Genomic DNA, 27,749 nt, shown 5'->3' on the forward strand with positions numbered 1-27,749 from the left:
GCTAACATCACTCCCTGATGTCTTCTGATTGGCTATATAAAAAGCTACGTTTACTTCTTGTTCTGATTGGTTCCTCTCCCTCCTGCCAAGCTGCTGTATCTTTCGGGTAGTACCAGCGCCGATTCTTACCCATTCTATCTTATCGCGTACATTTTCTGTTCAGGGATTGGCTACCCTGGGAATCCTTTCTCCTCCTCTTTTTCTCGACAGGATAGACTCTGCTCGGAAGAGCGAATGAAGTTCGACGGTTAGAATTGGGCTGTATCCCTCCCTCGCGTCTTCTCTTTCGGCCCCGCCTCTAGGGCTCCTTGCCGCTAGCAGCCCCGCTTCTTCGCCCAGTGGTTCGGGTGGGAGGTTGTCGGCTGTGTCTGCTCCAGCGAGCTCTGAGGGGATTCCTTCTTTTTTTTTTCTCCCTCAGCCGTGCGCGCGCCTGCCAACGCTTCTGGGATAACGGTAAGCATGGGGGAGTTGAGCCGGGAGCGCGGCGGTTGGCGGCGGCACCTCTGAAGTCGCGTGGAGGTACACGAAAAAAACGGTTTAGGTTGGGATGGGTGACTGGGAGAGCTGCGCGGCTGGGGCTCTCTGCCTCTCCTCGTCCCTTGTGCGGATCCGTACGTGCTTGCGCGTGAACGCTCGCCCCCTACAATTGGAGGTGTAATTCGAGAGGGGGTTGTGCCGGACTCTGCGCGTGTGTGCCAAAACCGGCTCCAGCTTGAGGGATTGGGCCCCGTTGCTGGCACCCGCGTGACCTCTCGTGCTGTTGGCGGAAGGTGGAGTGACACCGCTGCGTTCGCCCCTCGCGTGGTACTCGGTGCGCTTTACTGGGTGGTCAAACGGGAAGACGATCTCCTCTTGGCTACTCTCTCTCGAAATCCTGAGGATCCACCTGATTGTTCTTTTATTAGCCGAAGTATTCGAGAGTGCACTCCGCTTCCTCCTCTTTAAGCTGGATCTGTTTGCCGCTAAACTTACGTGTATCTTTCTGAGTGGATGTGTGAAGGGGGCAGTTAGTTCGTTAAAGCATCCCTTTACCTAATCAGATTTAAAATAAACAGTGACGGGTGCCGTGAGCAGAACTCTTCCAAGCACAGCTTCTATATAAAACAGAAGTGCTAATGACGGTGTTTCCCAACGCGCTGCTCTGATATTACACATCATAAAGTCTTATATAGCCGCTTTGTCTTTTGAGCAACAATTTTTCTTCCGGAAGAAGGAGGCAATATAAACATGGTAGGAAAACAGAAGAGTTATCTGGCTGTGGGCCAGTTATTATTTTTTATTTTTTGCTATTTTGCGAAATAGGCAAATCAGTTGAGAATAAAATTCTTCCGTGGAACTGCAGAAACAATAAAATTAGTGGTGATTCTGGATAAATGAAATGATCTAGAGACCCCATTTAGGGAATATTATAGTAGCCTCTCTGCTCCACTTTTCTTTCAACTTCTCCCTAATGATACAAGCTTGCAAGATAACTTTAAAGTCAACTTAGACAAAAATGAGGTCAAGTAAACCATTGGAGCATGGATGCTTATTATTTAGGGTTTTTCCCAGTTTCCCAGTCTTATGAAAAAAGAAAAAAATAAAATATTTATGTCCTAGGGAGTTTCGTTCTAATATGCAGATTATTTTGATTAAAGCTATGATTTGCAGTAAGGGAAAACAGTATTGAATGGGCATAACTAGTCCTCACAAAAACGGGTTACAAAGATATGATTAATTATAATAAAAGTGACTATTTTGAAGGAAGGACTTTTTCTATATAATACTTTTTATTTCAGTGTTAAAAATATTCCATACAGTTATCTCTCTTCATTGCAAAAAAGACTTGAATCCCAATTTTAGCTTATTCTGTGACTGATCATTGTAATTTCAATAATAGTGGCTCAATGTGGCTGAGCTGGATCTATAGTGATTCCTCATCTACTAATTCAATTTCAATATATTGAATCATCTTTTTATAGAAAAATAATTGTTGTCTCAGAATAGCTCTTTTACAATAGACTATTTATATTAGTGGCAAAAAAAAAATTCTGGTAGGGTAGCCGAAGGAAATAAAACACTTCTCACTCATATTGTTTCATTAAACTATAGCTACTGTTTTTTTAAAAAAGCACTGAATATGTGTCTCATAATTGTGCTATAATTGCTGGCATCAAAATAGATAAGTTTCTATTGAAATAAAAACTCATCTTCAAATATTGCAAAATGTGATTCTACATTTTTAACCATATATACCCATTTCCTCATTTTTTCTGAGTTTTCACAAGTTTCTCATCAGTTGAAAGGCTGTATAGATTGTGCTTTATATTGCACTTAGGCTGAGGTGGTGATTCTGCCTAAGATTTTTTTTTCTGTGCAGTTTTGAAATATGCAAGAGGAATACCACACATAATTTAAGATACTTTGATATTCAGGACTTTGAATAGATTGTGTTTAATATTTTGTGCACCTGCAACTGCATTGATAGTAGAGACCTCAATATTGGAAACACTTAAATGAAATGATAGATTTTTCTAGCAGAAAAACTTTCTAACATTAAAGAATAAATTCCAGGAATATAAAACAGTACGGGCAAAGATGAAAAAGAATAATTAAGTAGTAGCTTAGAATATTCTTAAGTTCTTTGGGCACTTATAAAACTAGTTCATTATTTTTGAATACTCATTACTATGATATTTATTATATACACTTGGTTTTTAAATACAGAGGCATATCCTAGTTTTGAACCTACTGAACGTCTTGTTGTATAATGTGCTACTGTTGATTTAAGATTGTGAGAATTGTGGCTCTACCACCTGAAGGATATTAGATTGGAGCAAACAGTATTGCAATATGCAGCACAAAATTTGAGAAGTGTACTATTTTAAAGTTTAATTGAAAAAAACAGTTTAAGAAAGCTGGCTTAGACATAAAGCACAATTACAGTTAGTCCTCGACTTACAACCACAATTGAGCCCAAAATTTATATTGCTAAATGAGACATTTGTTAAGTGAGTTTTGCTCCATTTTACAACTTTTCTTGCCACAGTTGTTAAATGAATCACTGCAGTTGTGAAGTTAGTAACATGGTTGTTAAGTGAATCTGGCTTCCCCATTGACTTTGCTTGTCAGAAGGTCACAAAAGGTGATCACATGACCCCGGGACACTGCAACTGTCATAAATATGAACCACTTGCCAAACATTCAAACTTTGATCACATGCCCATGGGGATGCTGCAGCAGTCATAAGTGTGAAAAACAGTCATAAGTCACTAAATAAACTTGTAAGTTCAGGACTACTTGTATACAATGTGGGAGAAAGGCTAACATGAAATATTCTATTTAATTCAACAGATGCAGTTTATGTTGCTTTTTAGTCGCCAGGGAAAACTGAGACTTCAAAAATGGTACGTCCCATTATCTGACAAAGAAAAGAAGAAAATCACAAGAGAACTTGTTCAAACGGTCTTAGCCCGTAAACCGAAAATGTGCAGCTTCCTGGAATGGAGAGATTTGAAGATTGTCTATAAAAGGTTGTATTGTTTTATCACACATCTGAGAAAAACTATTTGGGATCAGAAAAACAAATGATTTATTTTCTTATAGAAAATGCCTTTTATTTAATTCATGCCTAAAATGCTAATAAATGGGCATGTGATACATTTTAAAATATACTGAAAAATATGAAATTATTTTGTATGTGTATGTGTGCATGAGATGGATGAATGGATGGATGGATGGATGGATCTCCCACCTTTTCAGGTTCTTAGAACTGTATCACACTGGTACACTGCACTATGTAAAATAGTTCTGTATTCAGCTGCAATACAGGTTTCAAAAGATGTTTATTCGCTGTGGTTTAATTAAAAATTTGCTTCAAGCTAGAATCTAATCTCATCAAATATAGAAAGTCCACCCAAAATGGAGAAAATTATTCTTTTGCACATTAAATAACAATGAAGACCATAGTGTGAACGATGAAATAATGTTTTCTATTTTTTAAATTTAAATTCAACTTCAGAATTGGAAAATGGAAATAAAATTCAGTTTGAATTTTGCATTTTGTGATATGAATCCTACAGAGTCATTTCAACTACCACAAAGTGCAACTACTACAACTGCCACAACTCACCAAACCTCAACTACCACAACTGCACAGGAACAATTAGCATGTATCAGAAACACTGGTTTTAAAGAAAGTGCAAACTACCATAGAAATTTTCTATGCTTTACATACATTTTTCACAGATTGTCATTATAATACTGCATTTATATCTTTAACTGAAAATTTGTCTGACACCAATTCTTCATGATTTGAATTTTGAAACTGCTCCCAAATCTTAGTACCTGACATCATTTCTTGTACCAAGTTTTGCACAATTTATTAAGGCTGTATTCAATATAAGGACCACCTGGAGTGATGTAGAAAAGTAAGCTGTAATCTCTAATCAAAGATGTTTTGTGGCAATTTCCCCAAAGAATTCAAGCATAATATTTAATTACTTACTAAAATTATAAATACCTTATTTTCTTGCCCAGTCAAGGAATGGATGCATTTTGAAAATGGAATGGCAATATTTTTTTCTGTTTATTGTCATGCAGTAGCCATATATTTTCATGGGAAATAAAGAACTCAATTATTTATGTTTTTTCAGTGATGGTCAAAGTGTTTCGCAGGCCCAAAAACAGTATAATAATTAAATAGTCAGTGGAACATAATATGAGAATTATGTAAAATACCTAGCTAACTACAGTGCATTCAGAAAGTATTCAGACTTCTTCATTTTTATCAATTTTGTTGTACTGCAGCTTGATTCTACAGTTGTTGAAACACATTTAGTACTCCATAATGATGAAGTAAAAACAGAATTTTAAAAATATCTGTAAATTTATTAAAAATAAACAACTGAAATATCACATTGGTATAAGTATTCAGACCCTTTGCAACAACATGTGAAATTTAGTTCTAGTGCCTCCCATTTCTCTTGTTCGTCGCTGACATGTTTCTACACCTTGAATGGCATTGACCTGTGGTAAACTAAATTGATTGGACATGATTTGGAAAGTCACACACCTCTCTACAGAAGGCATGACAACTGACAATGCAAAACACACGAAAGCCTACTTAAGAGTTTGTTCCTCACAGTCAGAGTCCTTCAGGTGGGCTTTCATCTAGCCACTCTTCCATAAAGCCCAAATTGATGAATGGCTGCAGTGATGGTTATCCTTCTAGAACTCTCACATCTCCACACAGGATCTCTGGAGTTCAGTTAGAGTGACCATCAGGTTCTTGGTCATTTCTCTTATTAAGGCCATTCTCCCCGATTGCTCAGTTTGACCGGGTGATCAGTTCTTGGAAGAATCCTGGTTGCACCAAACTTCTTCCATTTGAGAATTATGGAGGCCACTGTGCTCTTAGGAACCTTCAGTGCAGCAAAAATTTTATTGTAGCCTTCCCCAGATCTGTGCCTTGCAATAATCCTGTCTCTGAGCTCTGAAGGCAGTTTCTTGGACTTGATGGCTTTGGCTCTGCTACAGTATTCATTGTCAGCTGTGAGGCCTTCTATTCAAGAGGTGTGTGCCTTTCCAAATCATGTCCAATCAATTTAATTTACCACAGGTCATTTAGCACATCACTATGTGAAAAAAAAGTTTACTTCCGTATAGATACCTAGACTCCCCAATTTATGTAATGTTCTATTTCAGAAAGACTAAATAACTCATGTAAACATTGACTTGCATAACAATGTTTATATGAGTCTGGTATTTACACACCATATACTTTTTGGTCTGTGTTGAAGACAAATTTTAATGCAGTTTAAAATTTTTAGAAATGGTTTCTAAACTGTTAAACACACTTGTTCTCAAAGTCAGACTGAAAGAGCAGGTACAGGAACAATGAAATTGAGTGTTCCTGAAAACATAGGAGGAATTACCTCATAACTTTTTGGAGAAAAAAACAACAATGTGGTGCAAACTCTTCCTTGGGCTTATGGGCACTATTGTGGGCACCACCAAGGAATACGTAGAAAAGGAATAGCACTGCTGCCCTTGTCTTTGATTCCCTTTGTTCTCTCCAATGGGTTAGAGTAGCATAATTGACTCCTTTTGAAAATTCTTAACAATTATGCAACTTTTTAATGTCTCACTTTTATGCCTGCTTTTCTTGATGTCATAACTACCTTTCCCTTTTGTTCCTTTGTTTCTTCTAGCTTTAATCATCTGAACCTGCCTTTTTTGTAGTTTGAGTTATAAGTAGAAACAGCAAATTGTACTGTAATTGATTAATGTGCTTTTCCATCATTTATTGTTTTCATTTGGCCATCAGTTGCTGGGCACAGTAGAATCCCCTTTGTAAGATATATTTATTAATCAAATTTGTATTACTGTCCATCTTACAAAAAAGCTACCTGATACTTTAAATTATGGTGAGAATAAATACTTGTCTCTCTAGAAGAGATCAAAAACTTTTATTTTTCAACAAACTGTCTTGTTCTTAACAACCAACCATACTTCACAACCAATATTTAAAGAAAGCGAAGAAAAGGGATTTTAAAAGCATTTTTTCTCATTTTCTTAGCTCATAGTTACCTTAGGTTTACTTTTAAACACTAAATCTAATGTTTTATTGTCAATGTCTGCAAATGTGACATTTTAATTTTATTTTAAAGATTGAATATTTTTGTTAAACTGTTTCTAAATGTAGTTAAGACTACAAAAGTCTGTTATATCCCTGCTAAATTAAATATGTGTCTTACAGATATGCAAGCCTCTATTTCTGCTGTGCCATTGAAGATCAGGATAATGAGTTAATAACCTTGGAAATAATTCATCGTTATGTAGAATTACTTGATAAATATTTTGGAAGTGTAAGTTATTTCCTGTATTTTTTTCTACTTTTTAAAAGTCTCAGAGGTAGTTTCATTGGTTCTCAGTGGAAAAAGGAAGTAGCAGAAAGATTTTTGTCTCTAATAGTTGAATAAAGCCCGTCAATAAAATCATTTTCCATAAAACAGCATAAACAGTAGTGATTACCTGGTGGGAGAGGAACAAACTGGACAAAATACTGTTCTGAATTCTTCAGGGAAATCTCTGTTGTAGGGATGAAATATTTTTCTATATTTTCATGGCAGAAAATTGAAATTTGAAAATATGCAGTGTGTACGTTGAAAAAATAGCCGGTTTACAAAATGTAGTCATAATGAGTATGATCAGCTACAAAACACCAATTTACCAATTTAATGAATCTCAAATTCTTTACCCCAGCATACTCTGTATTCAAAGAGATTACGACAAATCTGTTACAGACTGGTGCCTTGCTTTGCAACTCTTTATTTAACCTTTTTATTTAATTTTTTAAAAAAAGTTGGATAGCCATGGAGCTTGCGAGCAGAGTAACATGAATGTTTTTCATTATGAATGCTTTTAATTATGCCTTGGGGCTAACAAAGATTGTCAGGGTTTATAGAACAATTAATAAACGACATTTTTTGCAAAGAGGATTAGTTCAGTTATTTTGCATGTTGTCTTTAAAATGCTTCTTATACATATTCATAATTTTCTCTCTTATTTTGTCCAAAATTGATAATACAAAAAATAATGTATGTAGACCAGGCCTGTCAGACTGGTGGCCCTCGGGCCAGGTACAGCACACGCAGGTCACACTTACCCCAGCTCCGCAAAGGCAAAAAATATCGCGATACGTCACAATACAGCCCGCAATGCGAGCGGGTTTGAGACCCCTAATGTAGGCTGTAGGCTACCTAAGATCTTGGAGCTGCTAATCAGATTAACAGTCAAATTAAAAATGCAACATGGGTAGTCCTTGATTTACAACAGTTCATTTAGTGACCATTCAAAGTTACAATGTCACTGAAAAAAGTGACTTATGACCATTTTTCACACTTACAACCATCGCAGGATCCCCATGGTCATGTGATCAAAATCCAGATGCTTGGCAACTGGTTCATACCTTTTGCGATCTTCTGACAAGCAAAGTCAATGGGGAAACCAGTTTCACTTAACAACTGTGTTACTTAATTTACCAACTGCAAAAACTCATTTAACAAATGTTTCACTTAGCAACAGAAATTCGGGCTCAATTATAAGTTAATTTTAGGTTCTATTTAATTGGGCCAAACTATAATAATAATAATTATAAGTTATAATAATAATCTTAATTAGCAATTTTATGATGTTTGTGTATCTATATTTTTCTTGACTGTACACCGCCTTGAGTCCTACGGGAAAAAGGCGGTATAGAAATATAATAAATAAATAAGTAAGTAAGTTAGTTAGTTAGTTAGTTAGTTAGTTAGTTAGTTAGTTAGTTGAGGACTACCTGTATTACTATTAAGATAATAACATCAGTAAATATCAAATAGATATAATCAATAAATTAATAAACTAATGAATTAATAATGAATACATTGCTAATCAATGAGCCATAAATAAGCTAATTCAAGGATTGAATGCACAGGGACAAAATACTTTGGCTAGTTTGCAAAATGCCAACAGTGTTGCACGGGTGGTGGTCATCCATACTTCTGAAGGAAAGCATTCCATTGATGGTTGCAGAGAAGTCCTGTTTGGGCATTGCATCTTTCTTTTTTAATGTTTTGTAGGTCTGTGAACTTGATATCATCTTTAATTTTGAGAAGGCTTATTTTATTTTGGATGAATTCCTCCTGGGAGGAGAAGTTCAAGAGACCTCCAAGAAAAATGTTCTTAAAGCCATTGAACAGGCAGATCTATTACAAGAGGTATACAATTTTTGTTTCTTTGTTAAAGCACACCAGCATGCTGGGCTGATACACATTATTTTGTTCAATTTCTTCCAAGTTGCAGAAAAGCTTTTCATCACTTTTACCATATAATGTTTTTATTTTTTATATATTTTATGCTGCTACACAGTTGTATTCATATGGATCTAGCCACTTTTATGCTCAACTTACATTTTGCCTTTTTAATTGAATGATTAAATAATGTTGTCATACTTGTATTCCTCTTTACTTTTCTCATTGTTGAAATCCAAAAATCCGATTCTTTTTAAAATACTTGTGGTCATTATTATTGTTAAGTTTTTTTTTAAAGTCATTTTGCTATAGCTAATGTAATTTGATGAGTACTAAGTGTTTATCAAATAGTTTTAATACTAGTCTTAGAACTAGATTAAGGATTGGAACTATATCTGATCTGCTAATTAGTCCATAACTTCATTTTTTTCTGACCTGTAGTACTTAAAACCCCTTGCCCTGAACTGATTTGAAATTTGAACTTGGATTAGTAGTAGCTGAAATATATTTCTTTATTTTTTATTAATTTAGGAAATGTGTTTCTTAAATAAATATCACCCATCTCCTCCTACTTATGACTGTATGACTGTAACCTTATTGCTAGTATCCTTAAGATTTATATTGACTGTTTCCTAATATGATTGATTGCTTATTTGTTCCCTATGACTATCATTAAGTGTTGTACCTTATGATTCTTGACAAATATATCTTTTCTTTTATGTACACTGAGAGCATATGCACCAAGACAAATTCATTGTGTGTCCAATAAAGAATTCTATTCTATTTTGGTGACAGAGAGCAGTAAATAATGCCCTTTTCATCATTCTTTCATACCTATACTCTTTAAATTACAATAATACTTAAATTAATATATTGTGATAAAATGAGTTTTGAGTATAGCTCTGTCATGTCAGCAAAGTCAATTTTTCTATGTTGCTTTAGGGAAATTGTGCTTGGCTTGCACATTTGGCTCTTGGCTCTATGTAAATAGAAACAATTGGTTTTTTTTTTGCCATTACATGGAATATTTTAATATATGTATTTATTTTATTCTGATCCCTCATCACATTCTGTCCCTATATTTATCAGTTGAAATTCTTATATTTAAGGGAAATACATCTAGTTATATTTGCTGATAAAATGTAGCTTTCTTAGAAATTAGCTGTTCTAGAAGGAGCTGATTATTCGAAAACTTTACTTATTTAAAATATTTAGACATTAATGACAAAGTTATTAACATAGTGGCCTATCACAGATATTGGCAGGAAAAAAGACAGAAAATTTGCATGTTTGTCTGCTTCAGGGAAGATGCTCAAGATAACTTGAAGAATGTTATTATCCTGAGGATAATCAAGGAAAGGACAGGAGGTCAGGAATTGTTACAAAATTTCCAAGGAAATCCCTACTTCTATAGCTCAGTGATTTAGAAAGATTATGTGATAAGGCAGATTGTGTGATATGCTAACTATAATAGAAGGAAATTTAATGAGGTAAACTAAATAACCATACTATATATTATATTCCTTTTAAAAGTCTTTGTAGAAGAAAAATATTCAAAATATTTTGTATGTAAAACCCATGACAAATCTGTAACTCCTGTTCCTGTTCTGTTCTCACAGAAATTAATTGTACATGCATCTGCTCAAGATGTTTTTAAAGTAATAAAATGGTCACTGAATTCATTTATATATCTTAAGAGTTTTTGAATAATACATATTCTTTTTTCATCTGGAGTGTATTTGTAACCACAAACTTCCCTTGTAGTCTTGAAATATAATATCTGTTGGATTTCTACTATATTAATAAGAGTTAGGTGAGTAGAAAATAAAAAAATAAAAGTTCAATAAGTATTTAGCTTGATCTCTACTTAATACATTTTATTACTTTGCTTATGTAAATAATATGTGCTTTAGATTCAGTGACCTCTTTAGTAAAATAAAAGACTATTTATGCAAAATTAGGCAAAGACAGATTTGTGTCAGGCACAAGCAACCAGAGCCACATGTGTAGAGTTCAATTAACTACTTCATTGAATTCTGCCAAAATACAGGAATGCTTGCCTTTCTTTGGTAATACAGTAGATAAGTTCCCATGGAGCTTGGAAGTGGAGGATCAGATCTCTTACAGCTGCGCAACAATTCAAGGCTAATTCCCCCCCCCCCCCCTTGAATCTTCTTCCCTGCCTGCCTGGGCATTTCCCAACAATTTGCTTATCTCATATTTTTCATTAATACTGTATAATCTTTCCTCTTAAGAATTTAAGAAAGATTATTTGTTTTTTGACACTATTTAATGGACTTCATTGCTCATCACTTAATTACAGGGATAAAACTTAAATGCTCATCAATGAAGTGTAAGCATAAATTAAGGACATTTTTTTTCTTATTTGATTGATTGATTGATTGGTTGATTGGTTCGATTTATATGCCGCCCTTCTCCGGAGACTCAGGGCAGCTTACAATGCGTTAAGCAATAGCCTTCATACTTTTGTATATACCTGCTTAGTAGGGCTTTCGGCCCCCCCAAGTGGTGTTCTTTTTTTATACAAAGTCAGCTTATTGCCCCCACAAACTGGGTCCTCATTTTACCTACCTTCAAAAGGATGGAAGGCTCCTTTTTTGAGCATTATTATCATCATTATTAATAATATAATGAAATTAATTTTAAAATGTTATCATCCTTAATAAGTACTTGTTTAATATGATCTTGAAATGAAGAACCTTTTTCACAGCAACTTAATTTTGTTAAATTGGTATATCATTGGTTACTGGGTTTTTTTGCCAGGTCTGCAAGTTGCAGAAGCAGGAATTTTTTATAATGTCATGTTTACCCACAAGGTGAAATTCTGCTCAAATGTAGGAATGATTTGTGAATTCAAGACAATCCATTAAGATGGCTCTATTTAAAATACTAATGAATATCTGATTCTGACACACTAATTGTTTTTTGTGAGAAAGGCTGAATTAGAGTCATAATAAAGAGCTGAAAATATATGAGGAAACAACAGTTTAGGAAAGTAACTCTTCACTTGCTTAGTTATTCCTACAAGACTAATACATCCGAGGAAAGAAGTGCAAGCAATAAACACAGGCATTCTAAACATTAAAATGTTTTGTATACACATTATAGACTGTTATTACTATTCAAGTCACTAGTGATACAGGTTGCGAAACCTAAATCAAATAAAAATATATTTGATTCAGTAAAAATAGTTTTAGTCAAGTCCTATATATGATTAGTAACCTAAACAAATGGAGGAAACACAGTACTGTGCCATATTATTATATCTTATGTAATAATGTTACATCTAATGTCACTAGATTGGTCCATATAAAATTGTGACTTTATCACTCTCCCATACTAGTTATTCTAGTTACAGAAAACTAACTAGGTAATTGAGAAGAAATGTCTATATTAGTGGTTGAGTTGTACTTGTGTATGTTGTCATAGTTTTCTCATTTCTATCACTCTGATAGCTACATACAATTGATATAGTAGTGATATAAAATCAACCTTACGTATGTAAACGTTGCTTTATTAATATATATGCTGAATTTCTATTTAAAATCAATTAATTGGGCACTCTGATAGTACCTGATTTTCGGAGAAGTTGTACATCACTGAACCTCATTCAAAATGCAGGAAATTCTTTATGTAGAAAAACTACATAATCTAAATTACAAAGTTTGGTTTTAAATTTTAAAACTGTCACCGCCCTTAGATGTTTGGTGTTTCAACTTAAGTCACAGAATTTTTAAAGTATGCTAAAGCTGTTTCTTTCCATTATTTCTCGTGTTTTACATTGTAGTTTCTTAAAGTAAATTTAGATACAGTGCTGATAGATATTTATACAGTAGTTGATAAGTAATTGGAGCAGAACCTGCATATGAGTATAGAAACAGTTTGAAGAGGATCTTAAAAGAAGCTTGTGGAAGAACGATGCTGAACTTTTTATTTTCTTGCAGCTTAATTGGGTTTTCCCCCATCCCCACCCCCCAATTGGAACTGCACTTTTTATGTTTCTGGATCCATTGCAGGAAGCTCCCAACATATCACTCTGATTGGGACTGGAATTTTGGTTGTTAAGAGATGTAGTCATTAAACGAATCATCATGGGAGTGGACTTGATTTTACAACCACTTTTACTGTGGTCATTAAACTACAGTTGTTACGCACACCACATAATTATTAAGTGAACCATGTGGTTGTTAAGCAAATCCAGCTTCTTGAGTTGATTTTTCTATTGGAAGCCAGCTGCGAAGGTCGCAAATTGCAATCACATAACACAAGACACTGCAACAATTATAAATGCGAGCCATTGCTAAGTGCCTGAATTTTGATCAGATAATGGAAGTAGTGCGATCGTCATAACTTTAAGGAGGAGTTGTAAGGCGCTTTTCCCGAGACCATAATAGCTACAAACCATCATTAAACAAATACCGTATTTTCCGGCGTATAAGACGACTTTTTAACACATGAAAATCTTCTCAAAAGTCGGGGGTCGTCTTATACGCTGGGTGTCATTCTCCTGTAACCAGGCAGACCAGCCCGAAAGGCTCTGACGAGCCTTAAATGGCTCTGGCGATCCCAGCTCTGACGATCCCAGCTCTGACGATCCCAGCTGAGTTCCCTGCAACTCAGCTGGGATCGCCAGAAACCATATAAAAGGAAAAAAGTTTTTTCCCTTTTACTCTGACGATCCCAGCTCTGACGATTCCAGCTGAGTTCCCTGCAACTCAGCTGGGATCGCCAGAAACCATGTAAAAGGAAAAAAGTTTTTTCCCTTTTACTCTGACGATCCAAGCTCTGACGATCCCAGCTGAGTTCCCTGCAACTCAGCTGGGATCGCCAGAAACCATGTAAAAGGAAAAAAGTTTTTTCCCTTTTACTCTGACGATCCCAGCAGAGTTCCTGCAACTCAGCTGGGATCACCAGAACCATGGCTCTGACGGTCCCAGCTCTGATGGTCGATCCCAGCTCTGACGATCCCAGCTGAGTTCCCTGCAACTCAGCTGGGATCACCAGAAACCATGTAAAAGGAAAAAAGTTTTCCCCCTCCAGCTTGCTTACCTCAGCTGCTAGTCGCAACGCTTGCCTTGCTTCGCTTGCCTGAATCTATTCCATCAGCAAGCAACTCCCTGCCTGCAATCAAGCAAGCAGGGAGTTGTGGACTTCAACTCCCAGAATTCCTCAGCCAGCAAAGCTGGCTGAGGAATTCTGGAAGTTGAAGTCTACAAGTCTTAAAGTTGCCAAGGTTGGAGACCCCTGTTCTATTGGGTAAGTTTTTTTCCCCTTTGGGAGCTTTAAAAAAAATAGTCAATTGGGGTTTTTTTAGTTGTTCTTTTTTAGACCTAGCCATTTAAAGTTTAGGAAGTTTTAAATTTAGCTTTCATATAAAAATAAAAATAAAATAAAATAATATTTGTGCAGCTTTCTGAGATTTAGTGTGTTTCTGTAGTGCTTCACTCTAACTACACAAACACACAAAATCTCACAAAGCTTTATGTGGAATTTTGTGTGTGTAAAGTGTGAAAGTTGGTTTTTTGGACTTTTTGTGGCTGTGTGAGGTTCCTGCTTGTTTCAGGGGCCATTTTGGGTCTAGCACAGCTGCTTTTACATTGTGAGTGAGCCAGTTGTGTTGTGTTGTGTGTGTTTAGAGTGTGAAAGTTTTTTGGGGGGGCTTTTTGTGGCTGTGTGAGGTTTCTGCTTGTTGCAGGGGCCATTTTGGGTCTAGCACAGCTGCTTTTACATTGTGGGTGAGCCAGTTGTGTTGTGTGTGTGTAGAGTGTGAAAGTTTTTTGGGGGGCTTTTTGTGGCTGTGTGAGGTTCCTGCTTGTTGCAGGGGCCATTTTGGGACTAGCACAGCTGCTTTTACATTGTAGGTGAGTCAGTTGATGTTTTTTAATTTTTATTTGGTGTGCATTGGAAGGGGGTAGTCTTATATGGCGAGTATAGCCCAAACCCTATATTTTAACAGGAAAAGTTGGGGGTCGTCTTATACGCCCAGTCGTCTTATACGCCGGAAAATACGGTAGTTGTAAATCAAGGACTACCTCTATTAGGATTGTCTGAAACGGAATAGGAGGATTCAGTCTTCTCTTACTTTAAAAAAAATTCTCTTACCCATCACCTTTTTATATGTGAATGGGATAGGCAATGAAAAAAAAAGATGTCCCCACTACTGCTACATTTCCTATAGCTTTTATAAGCAATTCTCTTACTATTCTGAAAATCAGTATCTTAATTAGGAATTTGGCAACCCTCTGGAAAAGTGAAGACTCACTGCATATCATATGGTAAAAGTGAGGTATATCTGTGTAATACATTCATTTTTCTTCATATTTTCACTAGCTTTGTACTTGATAATACTCATGTAGAAAAACCTAAAGAATATTAATATCCATAAACCTATGTGAAGTTGATTATCTTTACACAATCATGCAAAATGCACTATAAAATTTTCAATTGTGCTTAATTTTGTTTATAGAGCCAGAATGAAGACTGGGGAGGTTTGTCTGAGGATATCTTATGATTAAGAACAATCTAAAGCCTTAGCGCTTTGGCCCCTACCTGTACAATTGGTAACTACCAAATTTACCTTTTGGTGGCATGGATTACATTAGTGCTTTGCAGAGGTTTGCACGTGTAAAAGAACCCTTGCCTGTTAAGCAAGAAGAGGAACAGAAAGTGACGAGTAATGGACTTATTCTTTGTCATATTTGCTTGACAGAATGGATATTTGCTTTGGGTGTTCTATCTTTATTTTTCATACTAACGGCATCAATTTTGAATTGTGTGGTGCATGGTTTTGTTCTAGTGATGTTAATGGTTTTTGTATGCTGAAAAGGCTTAAAAGATCCCCACCTTAGCCAATAAACAGATCACTGGTCTGATCAAGTAGTTTAAATTATTTTCTGGAATACAGTATCTATCATGACTTGCAGCAGGAAAAAGATAAGTGTTAAATATAGTTTAGTATGTAAATGAAAAAAGCTGCAGTATCTTACAGTTAATACATGAGTGAATTGCTGAGATAAATATTTGTCTTAAGGAAAAAGGATATACTTGTCCCAATTTATTTCAAAATCTGAATTTCTTAAAATGTAATTGTGTAATTGCCACTTTTAAATCTCATATTCCATAAAAAAAGGGTGCATGAGGAAAAATAATTATCTAAAAAAGATTTTAATGTATTTTATTTATTTTTAATGAATTTATGTTCCTCTTAAATAATGTGGCTTAAATGCATTAATTAAAACTAACCATATTCAGTCCTGCATTTAAAATGCTGAGAAAGCAGAAATTATAACCATCAAATAAGCATGTTTATAAATAGGCTTAAATTATAGAACTTTACAAAAATGCTCTTTAATCAATCATAATGGCTTCGATACAAGGCTGCATGATTATACTAATATGAATAGCATCTTTCATGTAAAATTCTCAAGCTTCTGAAGATTCGGAAATACCTTTTCTGAAGTTGAAATAAGACAAAACTTTAAAAATGTTGATAGCAAGTGCTCTAAACATTTGACTCTCCATCAAAAACAATAAATTGACATAATAGATTATGTACTAATATGTGTAATTATGATTTACTGTGACTGCCTCATAAACATGCATGTTTAAATACACAATTTGACTAAACGTAAATAATTATAATTTTATAAGTATAATTTTAACTGATTTAATAAAAAGTGCTTTTCTTCATAGAAATCAATGTCATTTTAAAATTAATATTGATTTAATTGTGGACTGATAGTATGTAAAAATGGAGTCTTAAATGTGATCAGCATGTTACATCATGACGTTTGCCTCAATATTATCAGCAGTGTTGGTCTCATAGTGATTTAATATTTCATCAAGATTCTGGGGTATAGATTATGTTTTAAAATTAAAGATAAGGTTAAGGACAATTTTAACAGTCATTTAATTTTGTTAAAACATTACCTTATATATTTATAAAATGGACAAAAAGATTCTCAGTTCTGTTCAGATCAGGAGAAATCCTTGTAAAGTTTCTGCACCCTAAAATATTTTGCTTCTTTTTAATCTCCCATATTAAATTTCCAAGGATACATGTGTTGAAAGATAACATCAATAAAATTTAAACAAAAGGACATGAGCAATATAAGCAAGAGAAATGCCTCCCACTATTAATTCAACAAAGAATTTGAAGTAGACATTGTGACCGATACTGTGAAAAGAAAATTGATTATTCTGTTTTCTATTTCTCATATTTTTCCAAGTATCATCAAGGCATATTTGTCAGGAATGGATGGAAGTATTTCAATTTTTTGTTGGATAAATGACTTCATTTAAAATGAAAGCAGCATGGCTTCCTTTTTAAACTTAGAATACTTCCAGTAAGGTCAGAATGGCATTGGACGTCTTCTGGTAATATTAAAATCTTATTTTGAAATCATTGTTTTGTACATCTCTCATAATAATTACTTTTTACATTTTTCCTAGTGAGTTTATACATTTATAATGGGTAATTTAACTTCTGTCCATGATAACTGAGCTTAATATGTAGAATTATTTATTTTTATTAAGAAAATTTTAATCGACTTCGTGATAGTATTTTATTAAAACAGTGTAGTATTGTAGATAACTAAAATTTATTAGTCATGGATTGGCATTAAGGTATAGAATTATTTGTTTGATTAACAAAGAATAACAAGAAAACAAGTAACTACATCTTATTCACAGCTGTTTTATATTTTTTTCACACATGGTTTTTGTAAGAATATAATTAAATAGGCTTTTTAAGCTTTTTTTCTCAACATAGATATAAAATTAACTACAAGTGTTCTAGGACCGCATGCTTGATGAAATTAAGAATGCAAAACTCAATTCATGGTGATGCAAGTCTTCTAATTGACCATGGAATTAGTTACAGGTAGTCCTCAATTTACCACCATAATTGAGCCCAAAATGTATGTTGCTAAATGAGACATTTGTTAAGTGAGTGTTGCCCCATTTTACGACTTTTCTTGCCACATTCGTTAAGTGAATCACTGCAGCTGTTAAATTAGTGACGTGGTTGTTAAGTGAATCTGGTTTCTTCATTGACTTTGCTTGTCAGAAGGTCACAAAAGGCAATCACATGACTATGCAACCATCATAAATATAAGTCAGTTGTGAAGCATCCGAATGTAAATCACGTGACCATGGGGATGCTATAATGGTCATAAGTGTGAAAAACAGTCATAAGTCACTTTTTTCAGTGATGTAACTTTGAACGGTCACTAAATGAACTGTTGTAAGTCAAGGACTACCTGTATTTTGGATACAGATTCACTCCCATCATCTTGAGGGTTATAAAAACCATGCCTTTTCTATTGATGTTTCTCAATTGCTGCAAACAAGTTGATTTCCAGAATATGATCTGTAGAATTCAACTGTCTCTGAAAGTGTATTATTTATCCCACATTTTGACATAGGCCCCTACACAATACTTGCTTAGATGTTGACAGGATCTTCACCTCTTACCCTACATTTCTAATGAAGGAGAGATTATGAAATTAGTTCCTTCAGGTTTAAAATAAGACCCTTAACTCTATTAACTTCTAATATTTGTAGTTATTTGTATTCATTATATATAGTACATAGAAATTTGAGGTATTTCATTAAGAATAAAACTGCATCTTTTTTCTGCCCAAATGTAGGGTTTTGCAGTTTTCTGATTGAATGTATTTTGCTGGTTTCCACTCATTGTTTCTACCTTTTGAATCTTATTAATATTATCTGTTTGTTATGTGTCCTAACTTTGCTTCATCTACACATGTGATATGTTCTAATCCTTCATTCAAGCACTTTTATATATGTGGAACAAATTGGGGTAGATTGGAGCTTTGTAATATGCTGCTTGATACTTGTTTCCATCTTAATGTGAAGTCATTAGTGTAATATGATGTAGTGTTCAGCTAGCTCTATATTTGTTTTATTTATTTATCCTGCCTTTATTATTTTTTAATAAATAACTCAAGATGGTAAACATACCTAATAACTCCTTTCTCCTTCTATTTTCCCCTCAAAAACAACTCTATGAGGTGAATTGGGCTAAGAATGACCGATGGTGGTACTGTTTATAATCATAGGATGTCCTGATCACATTTTATCTCTTTCTTATAATTCTCTACTAGAATCTCATGGAAGTCTTTGTTGAATAGTTTTCTAAAGGCAGGGTATGCTGTGTCCGCTATGTTTCTATGGCAATTGAATAGGTCACTCTTAAAAAAAAAAGAAGGAAAAAGTCAAGACATTCATCAGGATGGTATAGCATGATTTATTCTAATTAAACTTGCTCCTGCTTACAAACCAATTGCTGAATAATCTGTGTCTCACTTTTACCCTGTACCGTTATCAAGCTGTCCGGTCTCTACTTGCCAGTTATCTTTTTAAAGATATTTGATAGACAGACAGACAGATTAACAGAGTTGGAAGGGACCTTGTAGATCATCTCGTCCAACCCCCCGCCCGAGCAGGAGACCCTAAACTGTTTTTGACAAATGGCAGTCCAATCTCTTCTTGAAAGCAATTTAACCTTCCCAATCCTCTGGCATTATGTCTATCCTCCATGATTTCTTTAAAATCATATATGCTCCAAAATGAAATCCATAAATTCCTTCAGGACACTCAGATTTAATAGATCTGGTTCTGAAGAGATAATTTAGTCATGATAGCCAATTTCTTTAGTTGCCACTCCTTTTTTTTTATTTATCTGACAACTGAAGCAAAGTAGGAATAGAGGAACTCGGCCCTCTCCTTGCCATAATCAGAATAGTGTGCAAATGTTCTTGGAGCAGTCCTGCAGATCCTTTGGCCTCAGGATTTCTGACCATGGGTTGCTCCCTAATACTAATTTAAGCTTTGTGCATGTATTAATTGCACTCTTAATTTCTCTTTCTACAATATCTTGAACTCCTGGAATTATGATAACTTCCTCCCATAATTCTTATTGTTTTTATCTTGTCCACTAATTCTATGTTGGTTTGGAATGGATCTGAAAAGCAAAACAGAGATCACTGAGGAATTCTTGACAATTTAGAATCTCTCTCTGAAAGTTCTGAAATAAAATAATGATAGTGCAAATGGGTGGGGAGCCTTCTTGGCTGCAGGATGTTTTCTGCCCTGTGTCCCTTCAGTGAAGACAGGCGTAGGTGTTAAAGATGAGTCTGTGTTGTCTGCATCTGAAATTGAAGTGCAAATGGTTCCTTTATTCTGCAATTTTTTTTCCTGGAAATCCGTTCATACTCCAGCAGCATTAGAAGGGTGTTCATCCCAAAGTGTATAGCTAAATGTCTATGGAGATTCTCTGTCATCCAAGTCATGGTTGTCCCAAAGGTGCTTTTTCAGGAGGCAACTGGACTTCTGGAAAAAAAAACAGTCGGAATAATTGAAGAATTCCATCAGAATAAAATGCAAAATGTTTGAATATTCTGACTGTAAGAACAATGGGAATTCAAGACAAGCTTGTTGTTCTCTTGCTTTGATTCAAGCACTAGAGGGGGTAGCTGTCCATTCTGATCCCATTTTTCAAAATGGTCAATAGAGTAATTCTTGTGATTTATTGTAAAATTTCATAGCTTCTAAGTAAAAGCAGCAAATGGCTTGGTTATGGAAAAAGCTCTTAGCAGTGGGTTGTCATAAGAAGGTTTCAGTTGGTTAAACAATTTTCTCAGGAATGACTACCTATAAGCCAACTTTATAAATCTTTTTAGTTTTAAAAGTCTTGAGGAATGTCTCAAAAGCTTATTTCTTTTCATTCTATCTTTTCTTGGATACTCCTACACATATGTTTTGTAAGTCCAAAAATAAGAAAACTTGTCCAAGTTACTTTTCTGAGTTGGAATCTATACATCCAATAAATCACCATTTTGATTTATTATTTGTGTGTCCCTTTAGCTATTAAAATATCAATTGGTTTCTTTGGCAAATTCTGTATAACATGTTTGTCAATATTTTATGTATGTATATATGTACCGATATGTATGTGCCACCTATCTCGTAGAACATCCTGGTTCTCCATTGCATCCTCTTCTATCTCCTTTTTTGAATCCATTTTATACTATTGGACAATCTGAAAAGAAAATTCTGAATATTGTTGCCAAATATCCTTGAATTCCTCCAGAGTTAAAATACTTCTCTCTATTCTGTAACAGAAGGTCGTCTCCTTTAATTAGAACCTTTCTAGTTGCCTCCAGTAACTAACCTTCAAGATCTCCTTTTTTCATGCTTTTTCCCAATCCACAAAATTTTCCCAGGGAAAGATTATTTGCACTTAAAATTCAAAATCTTCATATATTTTTAATAGGATTTTAAATAAACTATAGGAATATTCTTATAATTATTTCATAATCTTATTTTCAGTTAAGATGGACCCTAAGTAGGAGTGGTGCGGTGGCCTAGAGGTAGAGCTCTCACCTCACAATCAGGAGGCAGTGACTTTGATCCTAGGTAAAGGCAGATATTTCTCTCTGGGCACATTGAGAATATATCTGCTGAACAAAACTCCCCATTGGTTGACAGGAAGGGCATCCGGCCGTTAAAACACTCTGCTAGCTCCATTCAGTTGCCTAGACTTCACCCTGCAAGGGATTATGGAGTCGTTAAAAGACGATGATGGACCCTAAGTCGATTTAAAATCTTTCCAAAATTAGCATTCTAATTATGTTTTTGCTACTTATTTTCAAATAACAAAGTTTTTAAGTTCTTAAATTTACATGAATCTTCTATGTCTGAGGTTTGAAGGAAGAGCACTTAATGTAATAAAACTTGTCCTTCTGAAGGCTGTTAATATCCATAAAACAATTTTCAAAACATTTCCAATGAAAGTGATTAAGAAAGGTAGTGGGTGAACCCAGTGTCTCTTGAAATCTCTCAACCATGGCTTGGCCAAGACTGACTCTCCTGACTCCCAAAGCTCTAAAACCTACTGGAGACTATTGTTTTACAGTCTTGTTGCAGGAAAACACTCTGGGCATCCCAAATTCTCTCCTTAATCCAGAGAGGAGTTTGGGAAGCAATTGGCTCCTTTTTGCACTGTGGTCATGGGCTATTCTCTTGCAGAGTTGTCTTCAGTTCGCCATGCCCCGTGGAATATTTTCAAATGGCAGCTTCCCTTGTTCTGACTACAGATTCAAAAAAAACACTTTTTTTCAAATCCTATTTTTATTGTTTATATATTTTATATATGTTTATATTGTTTATATTTATTATATATAATCTCCACCTTTATTATTTTAATAAATAATACAAGCTGGTAAACATATCTAATGCTCCTTCCTCTTTTCCCCAGAGAATAAAATTGAGAATTGTTCGATTTTGACTATACAAGATGCAGATAATTTATTTTCACTTCTGAACCTTTCCATAGAAAGGTTTCACCTACCCTGTTTCCCCCAAATAAGACATACCCTTATAATAAGCCCAATTTTGAGTGCATGGCAATAAGGCCAAGCGCTTATTTCAGGGTTCAAAAAAATATAAGACAGGGTCTTATTTTTGGGGAAACCCAATATAACTTTTTAAATTTTCATAAAACAAATTAAGAATAATGTAAATAAATACATTAACCACCAAATGGTGTTATTTAACTACTTTTAGTTACAAACCCGAGCATCCATGAAGTGAAAATCCATATTAAGGTGATGTAGTTATTAGGTCAACCAGGTAAACTGGAGGAAAAATGTATTCCTGCAATACCAGTTTATAAGTATTGAAAGAATGTGGAGAAGACTGCACATATGCAAATTAGGCATGTGGAGAGTATTTAATTTTATGAGTTTGGATATATTAATCACAATGTGTTGGGGAGGACAAAAATAATCGAATATTTATGTTCATATGATGTCTGGGAAAATGTACTTTGCCAAGTTAACATGGAAATTTATAAAATGTTCTCCATTGAATGAATTAATCTTAGGATATCTGTTTTAGGAATACTTTCCATTTCATTATTTTCAGGGAAACCTATATTTCTGAAAGACTTATAGAAATATTCATAGTTATCATTATATATTGATTATTATGCTTGAAAGCCTGCACATTCTTAGATACAGAAAAACTATAGTCTCTATAGTTGTTTATAGAACTAGCTTTATGAATGGTGTATTATTTTTGCTCTTAAGATAAGTACGAAAAAATGTAGGAAATTAATGATGCCAGTTCTCCATCCCTGGGTAGTTGGATTAACAGCTAGCTGGCCTGGAATGTTAATACAGGTAGTTTTAAAACAGCTAAAAAGAATGAGTTTATTTTTATGATTGCAACCCTTAAAGACATGATTTATAATTGCACCATAAAGAAAAATAAAACTTAGACATAAATTAATTGTAGTTTACATACATTGCCATAAAATTCAGTAATTATATGATTGAATATTATTGGATACAACATCAGAAACAACTTTCAAATAGCTTGTTCAAAGTGCAAATTGCATATGCATTCTATTTTCTGTAATTAAACATACCGCTGTGCAAAAAATGATGGATGTCTGGAACCAACTGTACACATCATCATTACAAACTTAGTTTAAAGCAAACCACCCAGGATATTAAATATCATCCAGTACAATAAAATATATTTTCTTAAACCTCAAACATTATTATTACATAATTGTAAAAGATCAGAATAGAGAAGAATGGAAGTAATATAAATCCATTTGTATTATTATATGCGTGCTAATTTCTGTACTGTTTATAAAAAAATATACATTTCTTTTATAGCCACGTCATGAATACTTTAATGTCCCAGTATACTAAATGACTTCATTCATCATGCACACAGAGAGACGCTAGAACTGGTTTTCTCATGGCAGAACGCTTTTCCTCAGCTTGGTGAATCCAATCATCTTGAACAAACTAGTGTATATCACAGTTGTGTGTTTTGTTTTTGCTGTTTGTATTTTTCCTTGTCCTTCCATTTGCAGTGTTTGTTTTTCTTCATATGTTTTGTCAGCATGCTGTAATTTTCATGTTAAAATATTTAAATTATCTCATTAGCACTTGACATAGCATGTAAAATATTTTGCTTAGCCTCACTTTATCATTTAAATATTCAATCCCATGGTACAGTATTGTCAAAATGTATATAAATCTAATTTATGCAGCTTTCACGTAGAAATCCACTGATGTTAACTTATACACTTTATCCCACTAAACAAATTGTTTTCTAAATAGCGCCTTCTAAACTTATCATGAAAAACAACCCTGAAGGCCACAAATTGTGATACATGTATATTAAACAAATTTGCTTCTCTGCTAAATACATTTAAAAAATAAGTACATTGATCTTGCATTCTCTAAAGTGTGCATAAGGTATTTCTGCATGCAGTCTTTCATTAATTTCAGTATTTTAGAGTAGATTTATATGGATATCTTTAATGCATCTATGGAGCTGATCCAAATGTTACAATAGCAATAAAAATGTTCATAAATGTACAGAAGCCACTACCAAAGTATATGACTAAAAACCTTCCTGATTTTATTCTAAAACAAAAAGTCATAATAAAAAGAGAGACATGACTGTTGTTACAAAGTTAGACTTTCAAAATGGCAGTAAAAAAGAAAATGGTTTCTGCAATATAATCAAATATAGATACAGCATACTAGAGAGAATCGTTGTTTCAAACATGGGATTAATGTTACTTCCCATTACATCTGGGAAGCATGCAAGAAGCATTTATATTGCAGATCTCCCTCTCCCACTCTGTGAATGTATATGGTATTGCTTCTGTGAATGTACATGGTAAATGCTGCTTTGCATTCTTTTAATGACTGGCTCTTCAAACTGTTGCAAATGGAGTGCTGATGGTGGTGCAGTATTGTTGCACCTTTATGTAGCTGCATGCTTGTAAATTACTGTGATTTTTTTGGGGCATGACTGTAATAAACTATTGCATGCACTTCTCATGTGACTGGCTTTTTTCCCCTCCATTTCTTTGCTGTGAAATAATTCATATTTGTGGAATTTATCTTAATTCTGATTTGCACATTCCCAAAGAGCTATTTTATACCCCTTGAATGGTACAGCTACTTTCCCCAAGTAATATTTGAGATTCAGACTTGTTGAGGGTATGCTGTATCATTGCTCATAGTACATTATTAAAAGTGTAAAACACAATTTTTTAAAATACTACTATGATACAAAAACGCATACAATAATAAGGGTATGCAGGTTCTTATTAGATAAAAATAGTATACCTTTGTTATATTATGCTGGCCTATGGCCATAGTAAATATTCAACTTGACTTAGACTTCACATAAAGAGATCTATTAGTGCAGGTGAAATCCAGCTATATTTCATTTATTGGATTACAGCTCTAACTTTCATGAGAAATTGCCAAATTAAGTGGCAACCTTCTTGAAAGGGAACCATTGTGGGTTTGCATAATGAATGAGGGTGCATTCCCTGGTAGTAAATCTGCTGAATGATGAATCTTTAGAATGATGAATCTAATAAAACTTATTTTTCATAACAAAATCCAATCCTATATATCAAATTTATATATGTCAGCACAGAATAATATCTAAATAGAGCACTTGCTGCTAGTTACTAACACAATTCAGAGGTGTTACAATAGTGCCTTCCTTTTGGGAATTCAGAATTTCAATTGTTTTAATTATATCCCGCCCTTACTATTTTTTAAATAATTCAAGGTGGCAAACATATCCAACACATCTCCACTTCATATTTTTCCCACAACAACAACTGTGAGGTGAGTTGGACTAAGAGAGGGTGACTGGCCCAAAGTCACCCTGCTGGCTTTCATGGCTAAGGCAGGACTTGAACTCATGGTGTTTCTAGCCTGGTGTCTTAACCACTAGACCAAACGGGCTCTCATGTTCTTACTTGTTGCATTTATATGGAAATATTGCTAAAATTCTGATTTTCTTTCTTTTTGGCTATACCTTTTTAGGATGCTAAAGTAAGTGCTTTTATACAAGTATTACTGGCTGTGCTTTTGAGTACATTGGTTTATTATAAAGAAAACATAACTTGCTTTAATGTTTTATTTGAAATTGAACATTTAAAACATTGATCATTAACTTCATTAGCAAAAATAACATTTTAATTGGCCTTTACAATTATTTTCTAAATATTTTATCCATATTTGTTAAATATTTACAATTTTTATCTCAAATACTATTACTTTGGTTGAATTCTTTAATCAGATCAAACATTCACACTTATCAAAGTGGCTAGTGCCTGTGGGAGTTGTTCAACTTTATCTAGGTTGTCTTCTCTCCTTTATGAACCATAAGCATTTCACGTAATAGAAACTGTTTCCAGTCTATTCAGTTGACTAAAGAAAGGAGGAAAGAATTGCAGGAATTGGGAAGTGTGTCAAATACAGTTTATTAAAAAAAGGTGAGATGTAACTTACTGAAATTCATTTACTTCTTAAATATGATATACCTAGCTTGGCAAATACAAAAAACACCCGTTAATTCTCTTTTTTTCTCCACAGGAAGCAGAGACCCCTCGTAGTGTTCTTGAAGAGATTGGACTGACATAAATCTTTTCTGGTGTCTTTACAGTATCCCATATAAATGTAAATCTTCACTGCCGCCATGTAATGTTAGCTAATGATGTTATGATGCTATTTGTCAGTATTATTGTTCAGCTAAGCTACTTATATTCAGGTCTATGAGAAAAAAAATCTATTTATTATAAAGTTTAGAAAGGGAGCAAAGTTTTTAAATGTTTTCAAATTGGGGAAGGGGATTTTACAGCAATTTAAGCCACATTAGTTTTAAAATATTGAGTCATAGATGACAATTTCAATAATTATTTTTTGTGAATTACTTTGCCAAAACAATGTATCCAATACTGTAATTTGTTTTACATGCTGAAAACTATTACATGTGGTAATGTGAAATGTGTTAACTTGGCTTTGTATAGCCAAAGACTTTTATTAAGTCATTTTAGGTTGTCACAGAAGATTAAACAAGTACCGTATTTACAGCTGTTTTATTTATACCAAAGAATTATATCAAGATCTAGTTTGATTCAAGTCAAACTATTATAAGCTGTCATGGCAGATTCATTTCTAAAAATTCAGTTATAAACAACGTAAAAATTTCTTGGAATGAAATTCTAACTTAAATTAATATTTTGCAAAGGGAATGTAAATTGAAGTTATATAAAGTTGTTAGTTTTTATAAGCGTAAGTACTGAAGATCTTTTCAAAAGGATAAATTCAGATATTGAAACACACTTGACAAAAATGAATTATTAGAAAATATCTACTTGTTACCAGTATTATCTTCTGTTTGAAGTCAATCTGAACAGTTATATTACTAATTGTAGCTGCCCATTAATATTCCACTTTAGATTCTAGATTTAATCATAGTGCATTGTGAACACAGCAGAGAAGCAAACTTTACACCATGCCTTTGCTCAGCTTGTTCACAATTCTGGCTGCCATGGTATATATATGCACATTTTTATGGTGTAGTACATATCAAAACAAAATAGGACTTCTAAATATGCATAGGATAAGACTGCATGAATATTACAAAGCCATATTTTGTTTATCCTCATGTGCATTTTGCTAAGTATCCTGTAATACGTTTGAAGCAAACTTCGTTCAGAGCATTTTATTTCTGGAAGTAGGTTGCTTTACATAAGTTTGTGTGTGTGTGTACTTTCTCATATGTAGACCTCTTCAATAATGTAACTACTAAATTGCCTTCTGGTGGGTCAATTTGCTATAATTGATATTCTCAAATATTGTAATGCATTAATATGCTACATCAGAAATATACTGAGTCCAATAGAAGCATTATGGAATTAGTAAAGATTACATGAAATACATACATTGGAGTCCTATGTTTAACTTAATGGGAACTGGAAGAATGAAGTTCACATGGCATTAGAAAAGTCAATTTGTTATGTGTGCTATGTGCTATAGGGTGGAATTACTTGACATTTTAAAATGTCAAAAACATTTTTTGTGCATTAAA

The 27,749-nt window shown here is 34.1% G+C and overlaps 1 protein-coding gene across 5 annotated transcripts; it reads left to right on the top strand.

The window, feature by feature from the left end:
* Positions 1-359: 359 nt before the first annotated feature.
* AP1S2 (adaptor related protein complex 1 subunit sigma 2) lies at positions 360-26,902 on the top strand. Of its 5 annotated transcripts, none has more exons than XM_070943108.1 (6): positions 360-453; positions 3,334-3,512; positions 6,740-6,848; positions 8,604-8,741; positions 15,262-15,355; positions 26,252-26,902. In XM_070943108.1, the coding sequence occupies exons 2-5, from the start codon at positions 3,334-3,336 to the stop codon at positions 15,304-15,306; spliced, it is 471 nt and encodes a 156-aa protein (XP_070799209.1). In that variant the 5' UTR covers positions 360-453; the 3' UTR covers positions 15,307-15,355; positions 26,252-26,902. The 5 variants fall into 5 exon arrangements, with proteins under 5 accessions (XP_070799209.1, XP_070799210.1, XP_070799208.1 ...); XM_070943109.1 differs by having other exon boundaries at positions 26,256-26,271; XM_070943107.1 differs by lacking the exon at positions 15,262-15,355.
* Positions 26,903-27,749: the final 847 nt, after the last annotated feature.

The sequence above is a fragment of the Pituophis catenifer genome, unplaced genomic scaffold (assembly GCF_029215685.1).
Source record: "Pituophis catenifer annectens isolate HBS135680 unplaced genomic scaffold, rPitCat1.0.hap2 SCAF_4, whole genome shotgun sequence".
Classification (NCBI taxonomy): Eukaryota; Metazoa; Chordata; class Lepidosauria; order Squamata; family Colubridae; genus Pituophis; species Pituophis catenifer.